The sequence below is a fragment of the Colletotrichum costaricense genome (genome assembly GCF_030867565.1).
Source record: "Colletotrichum costaricense strain IMI 309622 chromosome Unknown Scaffold_17.1, whole genome shotgun sequence".
NCBI classification, from domain to species: domain Eukaryota; kingdom Fungi; phylum Ascomycota; class Sordariomycetes; order Glomerellales; family Glomerellaceae; genus Colletotrichum; species Colletotrichum costaricense.
This window is the reverse complement of record NW_026848246.1, coordinates 1-15,002: the sequence shown is the minus strand read 5'-3', so window position 1 is coordinate 15,002 and position 15,002 is coordinate 1. Positions and strand designations below refer to the sequence as shown.

At 52.8% G+C, this 15,002-nt stretch overlaps 7 protein-coding genes across 7 annotated transcripts; 4 read left to right on the top strand and 3 right to left on the bottom strand.

Annotated features, from left to right (window-relative positions):
* Positions 1–215: 215 nt before the first annotated feature.
* Positions 216–2,051, top strand: CCOS01_13182 (uncharacterized protein; the record flags this gene model as incomplete). Its single annotated transcript, XM_060461328.1, has 1 exon — positions 216–2,051. One exon carries the CDS (start codon positions 216–218, stop codon positions 2,049–2,051), a length of 1,836 nt encoding a protein of 611 aa, XP_060307756.1.
* Positions 2,052–2,750: 699 nt separating this feature from the next.
* CCOS01_13181 (uncharacterized protein) lies at positions 2,751–3,041 on the bottom strand (the record flags this gene model as incomplete). Its single annotated transcript, XM_060461327.1, has 1 exon — positions 2,751–3,041. A coding segment is annotated over one exon (291 nt), but the record flags the coding sequence as incomplete, so codon positions are not given.
* Positions 3,042–3,400: 359 nt separating this feature from the next.
* CCOS01_13180 (S1/P1 Nuclease) lies at positions 3,401–4,340 on the top strand (the record flags this gene model as incomplete). The annotated part of the gene is made up of 2 exons (XM_060461326.1): positions 3,401–4,236; positions 4,298–4,340. 2 exons carry the CDS (start codon positions 3,401–3,403, stop codon positions 4,338–4,340), a joined length of 879 nt encoding a protein of 292 aa, XP_060307754.1.
* Positions 4,341–4,865: 525 nt separating this feature from the next.
* Positions 4,866–6,148, bottom strand: CCOS01_13179 (exopolyphosphatase; the record flags this gene model as incomplete). The annotated part of the gene is made up of 2 exons (XM_060461325.1): positions 4,866–5,956; positions 6,040–6,148. The coding sequence occupies 2 exons, from the start codon at positions 6,146–6,148 to the stop codon at positions 4,866–4,868; spliced, it is 1,200 nt and encodes a 399-aa protein (XP_060307753.1).
* A 628-nt stretch (positions 6,149–6,776) lies between these two features.
* Positions 6,777–7,625, top strand: CCOS01_13178 (glutamine amidotransferase class-I; the record flags this gene model as incomplete). Its single annotated transcript, XM_060461324.1, has 2 exons — positions 6,777–7,250; positions 7,338–7,625. 2 exons carry the CDS (start codon positions 6,777–6,779, stop codon positions 7,623–7,625), a joined length of 762 nt encoding a protein of 253 aa, XP_060307752.1.
* A 950-nt stretch (positions 7,626–8,575) lies between these two features.
* Positions 8,576–12,931, top strand: CCOS01_13177 (SNF2 family domain-containing protein; the record flags this gene model as incomplete). The annotated part of the gene is made up of 10 exons (XM_060461323.1): positions 8,576–10,164; positions 10,217–10,407; positions 10,480–10,557; positions 10,613–10,692; positions 10,749–10,801; positions 10,855–10,959; positions 11,011–11,722; positions 11,808–11,858; positions 11,915–12,221; positions 12,285–12,931. The coding sequence occupies 10 exons, from the start codon at positions 8,576–8,578 to the stop codon at positions 12,929–12,931; spliced, it is 3,813 nt and encodes a 1,270-aa protein (XP_060307751.1).
* An 874-nt stretch (positions 12,932–13,805) lies between these two features.
* On the bottom strand, positions 13,806–14,876 carry CCOS01_13176 (uncharacterized protein; the record flags this gene model as incomplete). The annotated part of the gene is made up of 1 exon (XM_060461322.1): positions 13,806–14,876. The coding sequence occupies one exon, from the start codon at positions 14,874–14,876 to the stop codon at positions 13,806–13,808; it is 1,071 nt and encodes a 356-aa protein (XP_060307750.1).
* Positions 14,877–15,002: the final 126 nt, after the last annotated feature.

The window sequence follows — 15,002 nt, the reverse complement described above, 5'->3', positions numbered from 1 at the left end:
CCGTCCGTCAAAGTTCGCGGCTCATGGAGCGACGGGCCGGGAATGAGGGGCACTTTACCGGGTGATTAGGTAATACGCCACAATGTACTTTCGCGCTCCCAAGCCACGGTCCAAGCTCTGGAAGGACGAGAATTTTGGCCGCCAACAATTCTTGTCGACAGGAAGCTCCCAGGTTCAACCACAGTCTCCGAGGAGTGCAGCAAGCTAACGCGAAGATGGCCTCCCGACCTGCGTTTGCAGCTTTGGGCTGTCTCCAGTGTCGCAACACTGTGTTACGAGCCGTCACTTCCAACTCAGCTACCTTTCTTCGAGCTCCCGCCATTACAACTACCGCAAGCCTGCGACCTCGGAACCTGCAAAGAGCTTTCTCGAGCCTGCCCGAGGCACCCAAGACGTCAGGCGAAGTTCCTGCCCATGCAACCGAAGCTGAAGCAAAGATTGGGGAGAACGTCGGGGACCAGGTTGTCAGCGAAAAAGAAGAAACGCCATGGTTCCTCGAGGTCGAGGCGCCTATACATCCACCGAAAGAAGATGTGTCACCGTTACCCGAACTGCCGAGCAACCCACCTCCTATCCTCGAGCCTCTATTGAAGTATGTCTACGAAGAAATGGGACTCGATGACCTTTCTCTCCTCGATCTGCGCGCCCTGGATCCGCCACCTGCTCTGGGACCCAACCTTCTCATGCTCTTTGCAACGTCGCGAAGCGAGCGGCACTTGCACGTCTCGGCTTCCCGGCTAGTGAAGTGGCTCCGTTTTCACCACAAGATCGAGGCAAACGCGGATGGGCTTATTGGTCCGGGCGAGCTGAAGACAAAGCTACGGAGAATGAGGAGGAAGGCGAAGCTACTCGGCTCGAGTGCCATGGTTGCAAAGGGCGGCGACGATGGAATCTCGACTGGATGGATCTGCGTCAACCTCGGTACCAGTGGATCCACATACAGCGAAAGCGAACGCTTCGATTCTCAAGGCAAGATGTCTGGCTTCGGTGGACCAGCCACTGGATCTACCATTATTGTCCAGGTCATGACCGAGTCTCGGCGTAACGAACTAGACCTCGAACGACTATGGAGCCAACAGCTCGTACGAAGCGAGGCTCAAGAACGTAAACTGGCCGACGAAGACTCTTCCTATCACAACCGATACGGTGATTTGCCGACGACCACGATCCGAGCGCGGAAACCCAACTACGCAAACACGTCGCAGAGGAGAAACTTCTCCACAAGTCTCTCTCGGCCTTCGACAGACACCGAGCAGGCGGCTGTGGGCGCAAAAGACGCAGGTATTACTCCTTCAGCAAGTTCGAGCCCTGTCACAGACCCGCTGAATAAATATCGCCAGCGAATTGAGAAAATCCGGTCGGAGGGGGAGCAGGTGAAGGTCGAGGACTGTTTGGGGCTCTTGAGGGGCATCTTCCAGGCGCCTACAGCGGAGGGAGATCAGGGCCATGACCAGGCGGACCTCGCCACCAAGGTCATTGAGACGATGCACCAACGGCAAATGCCAGTCATGGACCACGAAATGCTCACTACAATTATCGAGGCGATCGCAACATCACCTGCACGAGGCGGACCTGAGCAAGGAAAATTGCGGGGCATTCAAAGTAACTTGGAGTTTGTGATGCTCAAGGGCATGCAATCTTGCCCCTCGGAAGCGCAACTCGTACGTCTTCTCCGAGCGTATGCCATTCAGCGGAACATAGATCAATTTTGGGAGATTTGGAGTCTTCCCCCACGATACGGCGAACGCAGAGGGTCAGCATTATACCGAGAAGTGTTTCACATCTTTGCGCGCATTAACAGGAGGTCTCTGAGCATCGACGCCCTCCGGAGATGTGTACCCGAGATGGTTCTTGAGCAGCCCCCAGTGCTGCCAGACGAGACGATCTGGTCGGACATCAAGGCTTGCATCCGTGTCGCCGACCCTAATGCGGAACACATCAGCGCTCACATGGTATCCGGCAGTAAAGTAGCCAACGACGGCAAGAAGACTGTCGAGTTGGAGTTTGTCAAGATGTTCAAGGAGCTCGAGGCGTTGCGAAGGAACGCTTGAGACCTTTCACGTGGAAGCTGGAATCGATTTCCAAGCTAAGATTCAAGGTCCGAAGCGGAATACGTCGACGGGACGGGTGACGGCAGGGGAAATGTTCTTGGCGAGATAGCGCGCCTGCAAACAAGGGCGTCTCTGGTCCGATGGCGGAACTCGGCGCTCACCGATGTTGACCGATTGTGATATCGACTCAGCAATGAAGCTGCGGAAGACGCGGCAGAGATGGAGGCTTCACCTCTACATGTACAACACTCAACATAAAAGCAAACTTCAAATGTACCATACTGTAATAACAACAACGCCAACTACGGATAGACGGCCATGTTACAAAATATCGCACTGGTCTAAAGACCTGCACGAATGGGTAATGCGACTCTGCAACTCGCCTCCTCCGGCGTTGGTGACGATGAAATTCTTTTCAGCCCGCCCGAGCTCTAATCCCAGACCTTCCTATTCGGGAAGTGCTCCGTCTTATCTCTAGGTGAGCCCGGCAGGATTGCGGGGGAGGATCGGAGTCTACCTTATTATCATTTGACATTGACACAATATTTTTCTAATTCCCACTTCACCTCGGCACTAATGCAGGTGTAATCCAACTTCAATGCGCCAGCGTTTCCGCCTCAACTTGCTGGAGAGAAGCATCTGAACAATCAGCCCAGCCGTGGTGACACGGGTGAGTAATGAGGAGATGGCATTCGTCAGTCAATCTGCGTCGTCTGAACATGCAGGTTGTATCCCGGCCCCTGGTCCATCACACGCAGACATTTCCCAGTGCCTGACTCTCCGCTCTCTCTCTCTTTCGCGCCCGGATATCGGCATAGCATGGCAATGTCTGATTGCAAAGCTGTGCAACTCGGATCTTGTCGACCAATGAGCGTCTAGGAAACGCCCTCCGCAGTCTGGATCGACGCTCCAGGTTAACCTTAGCCCGGTACTTATGTGAAGCTCGCGATGCCCGAACAAGCAGGAGGGCCAACACGATGGGGGTCCTGGTCTGCGAAATGCTGCATCACCAACCCAGCCTCCAAGGCCTGCTTCCCGCACCTCGCCTGTCTTGCCGTGCCAACACAGCCTATCTTACTCCCTTTACCGCCTCCATGGAACATACATCCATCATGGAAGTGGACTAATGCGCGCCGGTCTTGGCCACACGTGGGCCGGAAGGGACCTCGAGTCTCCAGAATGCTACATATAACCTACATCGCTCCCTCACCGTGACATTCTCCTCCTCTCTTCCCGCTCGCCAAGGACACATCTCCCGCCCTTCATATCCATCTTCCTTGCCCTCCTCCTCCTTCTCCCCTCGTCTCTCATTCTTCTCACACGGTAGCAATCCCACGGCACAAAAAGCCATGGCTCGCCTCACCCCCCTCACCCTCCTGGCAGCCGCCGCCCTCCCCAAGGCCGCCCTCGCCTGGGGCTCCATGGGCCACGCGACCATCGCCTACATCGCCACCAACTTCGTCGCCCCCGAGACCAAAACCTACTTCCAGCAGCTCCTGGCCGACACCACGGACGACTACCTCGCCAACGTCGCCAGCTGGGCCGACTCGTACCGCTACACCACCGAGGGCGCCTTCACCTCCACCTTCCACTACATCGACGCCCTCGACGACCCCCCGCACTCGTGCGGCATCGACCTCGACCGCGACTGCGGCCCCACGGGCTGCATCGTCTCCGCCCACGCAAACTACACCAACCGCCTGCTCCAGCAGCCCGCGCTCTCCCTCGAGCAGCGCCAGATCGCCGCCAAGATGGTCATCCACTTCACCGGCGACATCGGCCAGCCCCTGCACTGCGAGAACCTCGAGCTCGGCGGCAACGGCATCGCCGTCGAGTTCAACGGGTCCAGCACGAACCTGCACGCCGCGTGGGACACCAACATCCCGCAGTCCATCACGGGCACGGGAAGCAGCGTGCTGGCCGTCGCCAAGTCGTGGGCCTCGAAGCTCAGCACCGAGATCAGCTCTGGCGACTTCAAGACGGCGTCAAAGTGCTGGATCGGCGGGCTGAGCCTCGAGGACCCCGAGTCGCAGGCGCTCGCGTGGGCCACGGAGAGTAACAAGTTTGTGTGCTCTGTCGTTCTGCCGGATGGTCGTGAGGCTGTGGAGGGCAAGGATATTAGTGGCGCGTATACGACGAATGCGCAGCCTACTGTTAGCATGCAGGTTGCCAAGCAGGGTTACAGGTAAGTTCCGCCCCTTGGTCTTTTGCTTGTTGGATGGAGTTGGGATACTAACGTTGTATAGACTTGCCAAGTGGCTGGATGCCATTGTTGCCCAGCTTGCTTAAATGTAGCACGGCCTGGGATAAGATGCTTTTGGGTGTACCAAGGATATGACAAAAGCCAATGAAATTTGAATGAATGATGATGTAGCGGTGCCAGACCAAACAAGATAATCCATAATGAGATGATGGTCACTGGTCTGTTTTGAGACCATATGATGGGCTTGGTGTTTTGGGAAAGGCAGTGATTGTGATTCATACCAACCTTTGTGATTGGACATTGAGCTATGAAGCAGCGACTGGGAGCTCAACTGCTGTTCGACTCTACGACTTGCTCTCTCAAAACCCAGCGTGCTTCTTCGCTTTGTTTTCGATATAAGGAACAGTCCGATGAAATTTGAAATGGATAGTGCCATTATTTACAGATACTTAGCTGCTAGCCATCCATCACCACTCTATTTCGCCTTTCGAGGTGAATGGGGATTGCCTGTGTACATCCCAGCGTGACCTGTCCCAAGCTGATGTAGTCCGCCGAATAATAACTCCATGCTTCATGTTTAAGTGCCGCACTATTAACACATCTTCTTTGTCTCAAAGCTTGGTGCCGCCCTTGATTGTCTGCCGTAGCATAGGCGCAACCTGCTTGCGAGAGCTGGACAGACTCTTCTGGTGCCAGGCCATCCTCCACTCCCCTTCACCAACCTCATCGAGTCTGCCCTCGCCCCAGCTCTCCAGGCCTAAATCATCCTTGTATGCTTGGTAGAACTTCTTGCAGTATTCGATAGCGTCCTCGTTGAAGGCCCACAAGAGAAGCTCTCTCTGGAACTTGCCACCAGGATGCGACGTCGTCATGATGACCCCGACATCCATCTTCTTCTCCTTGGCCCACTCCTTAAACTCGCCCAGCAGGACATTATCATCGCCGCCAGCCTTGTCGAGTAGATAATCCAGGTTCTGGACAATGGCCGACACGCCCATGACCTGATGGCGGCTGCTCGCCTCAAAACCTTCGCCAAGATCCTCCCACTGCTTGTAATCCTTCCGGAATACGTCGCGGAATCCCAGCGAGGATATGTCTTCCTTAACGGCGGATATCTCGTCAAAGAACGCGTCGCGTCCGCTCGTGAATCGCTCGAGAAAGGAGACAGCGCTCGTGTCCTTTTCCGTCGTCTTATCCTTGGACTTGAGGTTCGTGGTATCAATCAGGATTGCTGCCAGCGACAGCCTGGCGAGGTGCTCGTCCACTTCGCTAGCGCCGGTCTCCGACTTTGCGAGGTCCTCCCACGCTGAGCGGCAGTACTCCACCACCAAGCTCGCACAGCTTCCGCACTTCTCGACGACGCGGGGCTCGTCGCCCGTGTCTTGGGGAACTTTGTGGTCATCGGCGTGGTGGTCTACGCAGCCGACGACACTGCTGCCGTACTTCTTGGCGAGGTCTCCCGTCAGGGCATTGTGGTCGATGAGAACCCATCTGGAGTCCTTCGCGGCGAGGTCTTGCGGTATCTCATCGAGGGTGAGTAGGTCACTCGGCTTAAGCTTAGCATGCGCCAGGGCAGCTGTCATCTCGGGACGGAGCTTGAGGTCATCGCGGGGTAGATTCGAAATGGGGATATGGAGGGTGTGAGGCGCAGCGTGGCTGCGAAGGTAGGCGTATACGACGGCAGAGCATAGAGAGTCGAGGTCTGATTTTTGGGTGCGAATAATAATATCATTAGCTTATTTACACATGAATATAGGAATGCCAAGCCTTGGGTGTCTCTCGTACCTGCAGATTCGTTGCCAACGACCAACGTCAAGGGACTGGCCCGTTGCGGAGCCGTCAAGGCTGATCTCGCGTTGGCGAGGAAAGCGCCGAGGGAGACCCTTGGAGGCATTGAAACAGAAGAACTATAACAGGTAGGTGTATTGGAACAAGGCTTCGAGCGTTGGTGGTATTAACGCATGGGGAACTGCATATGCAGGTTGCCGCGGGAGTATCAAGAGGCGCGGTCCTAGCAACTTGGAGCTGTTGGTGGTGGTGGTGGGGATGACGTCGGAACGTTGCACAGCGTTAGGTCCCTTCAGCTAAGGTACGCAGTAAGTCTGGGGGACTGGCTGTCCAATTGACTTTTGTGGATTTCAACGGTGAGATGTCTTATCGCTATCTTATCCATAGCGCGGTCCCTTATCGCTGCAAGTTCCCCCCCCCGCTATCGGATCGCGGGGCACTCAGGTACCTTGGGGTGGACGCCTTTCACTTGACTCAACCGCGACCCGCGTGAACCCCACCATCGCCGCGGGACCGCGGTCGGGGCGCCGGCATCTGGACAGCCACCACCTGTCACTTGCTCCCGTGCTTTGTTCTCACGATTCCTTCATCATCTGCTTTGTCCCCCGGCTTGATTGTCCTTCGTCGTAAATAACAGCCCAGTCTCATCTTGCAGCAATACTTTGAATCTCATTCACACAACATCTTCATCCCTATCTTGTATATATACCTTCCTCTAGTCGAAATCAATCAACATGGGCTCTCAACCACCCCGCATCCGCCTGGCCATCCTCGAGGCTGATACACCGCAGCCGCAGACTAACGCCGAGTACGGCGGATATGGCGGTGTCTTCACCGCACTTCTGCGCACCGCCGCCCTGGCCAGCGATCCGCCTGCACCGCTCGACAGCATCGTCGACCTTTCAGTATACCACGCTGTCGGCGATGATGCCGTCTATCCAGACCTAGACTCCATCGACGCCATCCTCATTTCCGGAAGCAAGCACAACTCATTCGACAACGACCCGTGGATCTTGAAGTTGGTCGAGTTTACCAAGAAGTGCATCGATAGCGGGCGGGTCAGAGTCATTGGAGTATGCTTCGGCCACCAGATCGTCGGGCGGTCACTAGGTGTCGAGGTAAAGAGGAGCGACCTCGGCTGGGAGGTTGCTGTTGTGGATGTCAACCTCACGCCCAAGGGCAAGGAGATTTTCCAGCTGGAGAAGATGGTAAGCTTTCAACCCAGGCGTGCCATCCCTCAACTTGGCGCGAGTAAAGGCGGTCATTTTTCATGGACAAGTACTCACATGCCACAGCGCATCCACCAAATGCATCGCGATGTCGTAACAGAGAACCCAGCGGGCGCCGAGTCTTTGGCATACACGGAGCTGTGCCCTGTCCAGGGATTCTACTCACCAAAGAAGTTCATCACAGTCCAGGGCCACCCCGAGTTCACCGGTCCCATCGTCAGTGAGATCCTCAACGTTCGCCACAAGGCTGGCATTTTTGACGAGGCGATGTTTACTGATGCCATCAATCGCGCAAATATTGAGCATGACGGTGTCAATATCGCTCGTGGTTTCCTTCGCTTCCTTAGAGAATGATGCATCTTCGTTCATAGTTCTTTGCCTCAATAGACCAGCGATTGTTTTGGATACCAATTTCACTCCCCCAACCTGCTATGTCTTTTACCTAAACTGTGCAGCAATCCTTCTTGAGCGTGCTTAGGGCTCCTACCGCTTGGAGTCCTTCGGCGCAAGAGTAAGCCAACATCGCAACTACCTCCGTCTGGGAAGGACGGCTGGTATGTCATAGGTAGTTACGGACTACGCGCTCTTCCTTCCTTCCTTCCTCTCTTACCTCCTTCCTCAAATACTAGCTACACATACCTACCTTATTTACTCTCTCCATCGTAGACTTCTTCCTTCTCTTTTACAACCTCACCCTTCTCGACTCTTATCTTCTTCAACTTCTCCCTGTCACTGCCAACCTCGAAACCCGATCCTTCTTCCTCCAACATCTTGAGCTTCTTATTTTCATCTTGCAGGACCTGACACAATTTCTTCAACTCATTACACTCTTCTCAGCACGTCCTCGTCAAAAATATCCAAACTTCAAGAAACCATTGAGCAGGTTCGTACCAATTGCCCTCTCGGGCGCGCTTTCCTAGCCGAAAGACTCTTACAGCACCTTCTTACTCCTTCGCTTTACCTTTTTTCTCGCATACATCTTTACTTCATATACCCCTCCTCTCATATATCCTCTCCCTCACACATCTTTTCCCTCACTTATCTTTTCCCTCATACATCTTTTCTCTATCTCTCTCACACACACGTACTATCTTCCTCTACCCTACCTGACTGATCTTAGAGGCTTGGGTAGTTACTGCCTTTCTAGTCAGACCCTTCGAGAGTTCCAAGTTCTCACCGCTACGCAGCTTTACGTCATCGTTCATCGGCTACTTTCCTCCGCCGTCATTCGGTCACTATTCTAAGCCTCAGACCTCCAAATTTCGCCTACATCTTGCACTTGCGGTACTCCGAAGCTCTTCATCATGAGCTGCTTCAAATCTGGAAATGCAGTGGCAAAGGGCGCCAAGCGTCAGAAACAGCCTTTCTGTTTCGACGACGACGACGGCGGCGGTCCGGTGGAAGGCGGAGTTCGCCCAGCAATTGCCCCACAAGCAGAGCCCGACATTTTCGATCATGAGTCTATAGAAGACATGATCGAGGAAAGTCGTCGCGACATTCATGGCAGTGGAAAGGCTGCAACTTCGTCATACCATGGCAACAACGAGATGGACGATCTTTTTGTGTCCAGAGATGAGCGAGTTCATAACGCTGAGCTCTCTCATGAAGCCGCTGTACCCATCAAGTCTGAGGAGTCTGACGATGACTTTGATCTGATGATCATCGACCAGGGTGAAGCATCATCAAAAGCGCGAGAGGAATGGTCCAAGCCACGAGGCCCATGGACAATTGATCTTACTCCATCGTCAATGGTCAAGTCAGAGCAAGTCGAGCACACTCGTCTTAGTTCTATGCTTGAAGACACTGGGCGAGAACCCGCAACGGAAGTTTCGGTTCTTGGAATCACCTCTTCCCAACATGAAGAGTCTGCTATCAAGAGACTAGAGGAAAGACAGGCAAAGTTGCACTCGAAAGCGCTGAACGGTGCGATCACCAGAGAAGAAATCTCGGAAATGTACCTGGTCAGCTTGGAGCTCGGCCAAGCTCGAGAAGCAGCCAAGGCTGAGAACAACGCGCCAAAGGCGGCACCATTTCTATCCAGCAATCTAGGTGAGAGAACGGCTGGAGAAAATAAGAAGAAAGCAAAGAGAAAGCCAAATGCTCTAATCAAAACCCACGAAGAACTATGGCGTCACGAAGGACAGAAACGCCGAGACGAAAAGAAAGACGACGACCGCAAAGCACATGGAAAGAAGAGACCGGGAGCATGTCAAGGAACGGCACGCGACGTCAAACGGATGAAGAAGTCAGACCAGACCTTGAAAAAAGCGGGAGAAGAGGGTGTGGACACAGGAATTCAACGCCAAATCAACAAGATACTACATACAGTCGACGCGATCCAGGAGCGAGCGGATGCAGGTAAGCTGCCTGATGCGCCAGTCATCATCGCGACCACAAGAGCCGAGCAACTAAAACAGTTGAGGGATGCGGCGCCGGGTTATTTCGATCCAGAACTTTTGAGAGACCAGGCAAGGCAACTTCTCCAGGCGACAAAGGGTCTTGGTCCACGTGCTGTCCGCGCCAAGAACGGCCTTTGGGGCGTCAAGGGTATGCTGTCTGATATGCATAATCACCAACTCGTTGTTGGAGCTTGGATGAGGAAACGAGAGCTAAACACAATCCTCAAAATGCCGAAGGGAGGAATTCTCGCAGATGCAATGGGGTTAGGAAAGACAATCGAGACTTTGTCATGCATTGTGAGAAACCAAGCATCGGAGAAACTTCAAAACGAGGGGAAAGGACCAACACTGGTAGTTGCCCCGTCAGGGCAGACGATCTCCCAATGGATGGATGAGGTCAGGAAGCACTGCAATAGGAAGTTCGCCAGGCACATCATCCATTTTAAAGAGAAAGACAAGATGGATGTTGATCCGCTGGCTTACTTCAATATTGTGTAAGTCATGGAACAACAAACTTGAGCTTTGGAAGCTGATAGGCAGATCCAGGTTCGCTAGCTATCATCAGCTGAGGCGTAGCATTCCCTGCGTCGAGACAATGGAACAGAAGCGGAAGGAGATTGCTGACCCTAAAAAGTACAAGAAGTGGCTTGAGGAGTCAACCGGCGTCTTGCATCGAATCGAGTGGCATCGGGTAGTACTTGATGAAGCTCACGCCATCAAGAACCACCGAACACACTGTAAGCATCATCTCGGCAGTGGTCGTTGGATACAGGAAGAGCATTGGCTAATTGAAATTTCAATATCTGTAGCTGCTTATGCGAGCTTCCGGCTGAAGGCCAAGTACCGGTGGGCGGTGACTGGAACGCCACTCATCAACGCAGACTCTGGTGAGTCATCAAGACGTTTAGCCATCTTGACAGAATCTTTCTCACATTTTCACAGAGTTTTTCTCCTACTTGAAGTTCATCGAATGCCATGGTATCCAGGAGTTCCGGGACTTTGAACGCAAGTTTCGCGCAGGAGTGAGTACTATTTTGCATCAAATATTAGAGAGGTATATAACACTTACTCTGGTCAGACTCCGACTAGGGAAAAGTACGACAAACTTATCGATGATGTGATGATGAGAAGGTAAAAGTCACAGCTCAAATCTAAGAGGTCTTCTCGTTAACACATTCTGTCAGAACTCCGGGCGAATATTTCCTTGGCCAACCGATTCTGAACCTGCCAACGACTAAGCCTACCCACCAATATCTCAAACTTTCGAAGGAAGAGATGGTGATATTCAAGTGAGTCCAGGCAGCTCTCTCATGCACTTTATAGCTTCTTACAGGAAACAGGATGATAGAGGGATGCTTTCGTCGAAAAATCAACCGTGACATTGAGAAGGGGACCGCCGCCATCCAGATAAAATCTTATCTGGTGATGCTACTTCGCTTACGCCAAGCATCGACTCATCCATTTCTACTAGAAGGCATGATGGCAAAGTATTTTACTCAGCGTGACTTGGAAGCAACTCGGAAACAGTTGAACGACCTCAAAGGTGGCAGTACCGTCTACAATCAGATCGGCTCTTGGACTCAGAGGCAGCGGATTGGCAACCGTCGTCTCATTGAAGAACCAAGCCTGCTGAATAATCCGCAGCTTGTGAATGGCACCGAAGAACTACTTGACACACACATCACCCAGACTGATGAGTCAGTCCATTGCAAAGCAACGAATCAGGGCCTTTCTCAGCTCAATGGCGGCGAGGGCGCTGTTGAGATATTTGATGACACTGATGAGGTCGACAGCCAAGATGAGGCCGAAGAAGATGAGGATGGCCTGGTCCCGGAGCGCTACCTTTCGCAAAGAACACAGCCGGGACATGTAGAAGGCATGGATGTCAACACGGAGGATTCACAGCTTCAGCCTTTTGGTCATAGCGACTTTGGTCTTGCATTCGACATGTCCAAACAGATACAGTACCTGGAAAAGGTCTTGGAGATGAAAAGGTCCAAATGCGCTAGTTGCCACCAAAGATCGCCTTTGAATCCAGTCAAGGGCAGCAAAGTAAGTCATCAAATCGTTCCAGCAAATGGATCCATTCTTTTTTGAAATTTGAAAACCCTGTTCGCCTAGCTAACATTGTTTACAGTGCGGCTGCGTTTTCTGCCCCAAATGCGTGGTAGATCACCTCGCAGACAATGTATGTGCCATTCAACTGCCGCAGTATTGACCAACGCTGACTTGAGGTGTTCTTAGGGTAGGAAATGTCCCAGATGTCGCAGAGAGATTGGCCGTCCCAATAAATTGAAGCCGTTCGACGACGAGGAGGATGGAAATGCGGGGTCTACCACGCAGACCCTCAATGACAAGGAGTATGCAAAGGGGTTCGACTACACCGGATTCCAGCACACAGAAGATGACAAGGACGAAAAGCATGCAGTCAGATTCTTGCAAGTGGCAGACAGGCATCCAAATTTGCCACTTACCCCCAGTGCCAAGTTGACGGCTTTGAAGGAGACAGTACTGAGATGGCAGGCCGAAGCCCCAGATGACAAAATAATCAGTACGCTCCTTGCTGCATTATCCCGCCTCATGTATCGCTCATCACTGACCCAAATCTTTCTAGTCTTTAGCCAGTTCAACGTCGTCATGAAGCTCATTGGTCGGCTACTCGAAGCTGAGAAAATCGACTTTGCATACCTCAGCGGCAAGCAAAACACCGAGCAACGCAACAGGGCCGTGGACGAGTTCCAGAACGGCGACAAGATCAAAGTCCTCATCGTGTCGCTCCGAGCAGGTGGTCAGTGTCTGAATCTCACAAAGGCAAACCGTGTCATTCTCATGGAGCTCTGGTGGAACCATGGCGTGGAGCAGCAGGCCTTTGCTCGCGTGTACCGCATCGGCCAGATCAAGGAGACGCATTTTGTGCGCTTTATCGTGGATACGCCCATCGAGCAGCGTATGCTACAGATGCAAGCCAGCAAGATACACGCCATCGATGCGGCCCTTCAAGATGACACGATCAGAGCGCCAAAGCTCAGCCTAGAGGACATTGGTAATCTTCTCGGCAAAATCACTTTCAGAAACGGAGCCATTCACCACGTCTCTGCCGACTATGATGACGCCAACGATAATTACGACGATTATGACGACAGCAGTGATGATAGCAGTGATGATAGCAGTGAAGAAGAGGGTGATCTTGAGGGATTCGTTGTCTCCGATGACGAGGAGGAAGCTACTGATTCGCTTTCTGACGAGTCGGAAGAGGAGTGAACCTCTACAACCGAGAATTCCCGCATAATTGGACCGAGATCATAGCTTGGAGTTGCCCTCATACGACACGGCGCGACATGATGCAAGCAGCATCTCGTTTTCTTCTCAGCTTTTGCGACACACGTTTCTGACTTCTACCACTTGCTTCTCTAAATGCACCACGAGAAGGTGCCATATATCCCCGGAACATATCCAACCAAACTTGAACATACTGGGACATTGAGCTTTGACAAAATAGAGGAGATTGGTCTACCTTGGCAAAGCGATGGAATTTACGCACCCTGGATGAGGGAGGAGTGCGCGTGGAAAGGACAGCTTGGAAAGGACAGCTTGATGCCAATGATAGAGGCGCGGAGAGCTTTTTCGTGAGGAAACGAAGAAGCTACAAGGGAGGTCAGAGAGACATTCTTCTAAAACAATGAGCTCAGGAGACATGAAGAACAACTTCAGCCATCGTCTCTCACATAACACATAGACTGCCTTCCATAATAGACTTCTCGTATTCAATCCTATTCAATCCTTCGCCGATTCCCCGCGTCGGACACCTTTATATGCAAACTTGGCGTTTTCTTGTGCCGGCATATGCAGTCTTGGTGGACGTCTCACCACTGTCGCAAATATGTCGGCATCATTGCATACTTCGGTCCTTAGCTCCTACGGCTCTAGTGGGGCCGAAGGACCGAACTTGCCGCGTGTGCAGGCCTCCTGCGCCGGAGTTTGTGGGTCCGCATCTCCGATGCTGCCGATGAATGAACCCCCCACCGCCGAGCACAGCATAACGACCAGAGTATGCTCGGGGCATTAATCAAAATTTGGTTTAGTGTGATAACTATATCTGTTCATTCAGTTCATGTGGTATCAAGGCGAAAAATGACTACGCTACCGATGTTCTCCTTCCTGCCCGTTGCCGGGCTTCGTCTTTATCCCGCCGTAATTTAGACGGCGTCCTCCGATGTTTGGCTTGCGTGTCTATCCACGGCTTTTCTACGGCACAAAATAGACATGCGTTAACAAGACCCTGTATTGACAGGCTCACAAGTGATAAAAGCACAACCACGAAGGGGCCAGCTTGCTCTGGGTTGTCCCAGCGCATGACGTGGGCAACAAAAGGAACCGCCCAAATGAGTATGTATACAAGTGGGTAAACAAAAAGTAGTCGCAGTTGGCGACGAATCTTGTCGCGAGTCTTTGCCATTCCTGTGCCGTCAATAGTAGGATGGTAAAGAAAGGGAGTATTGTTGTGGTCTATGTCAGAGTCGAGAGAGGTGCCTCGACGGAGGATTGACCAGATGTTGGCGAGCGACTTGGCTCGGGCGCTTGTTGGGCTGCTGGGTGGTTGCCACTGAGTGCTGAAGCTTCCGTGATCATAATATGTCTGGGCCGGATTCAAGTCGACCGTATCCCGGCGTATGTAGCTTTGCGGAGGAGGCGAAATAGGTTCAAAGTTGGTGGAAAGTGGACTTGTGCTGGCCTCGAATACACGGGGGGAGACATTATCATCGGATTCCGGGATGCGGCCATCGTCCTCGTTTCCATAGCTCGGCCAGTTCCATTGAATCTTCTGCCGGCTGTGGAGAAGCTCAATCTCGGTGGTCATAGTAGTGTTTGTGGAAGAGGTACGTTGCTGATCCGAGTCTTCCACCGAGGTTTCCGACCCGCGGCGTGATGTTGGGGTGGCTGGCACCGATGGAATATGGGCCCACTGCCCATCGTCTAACATATGTGTTGCACTCGCACGTCGCATGGCACTGAGTCGACCGAAACGCCGCATGCGAAGAGTGACATAGATATAGATGTAGGCGTAAAGCGCAACAATGGTGAGCAAGATCATGTAGCGGGGAACCCAGCTCAGGGCGAGTCTTGCCCATTCGGGGCGGGCGGGCAGGTAACAGTACTCCCCGTTGTTGACGTAGCCGGGCCAGTTGATAAACGCCAATGAAGCCATCAAAAGTGGGAAGAATGCAAAAGCGCTGAAGGCAAGACGACGGTGGGGGTACAATCCACTCTGTCGCCCGGAATGCCGCGGTCGGAAGATGTAAATGGCTGTGTGCAAAGCGATAAGCACAACAGC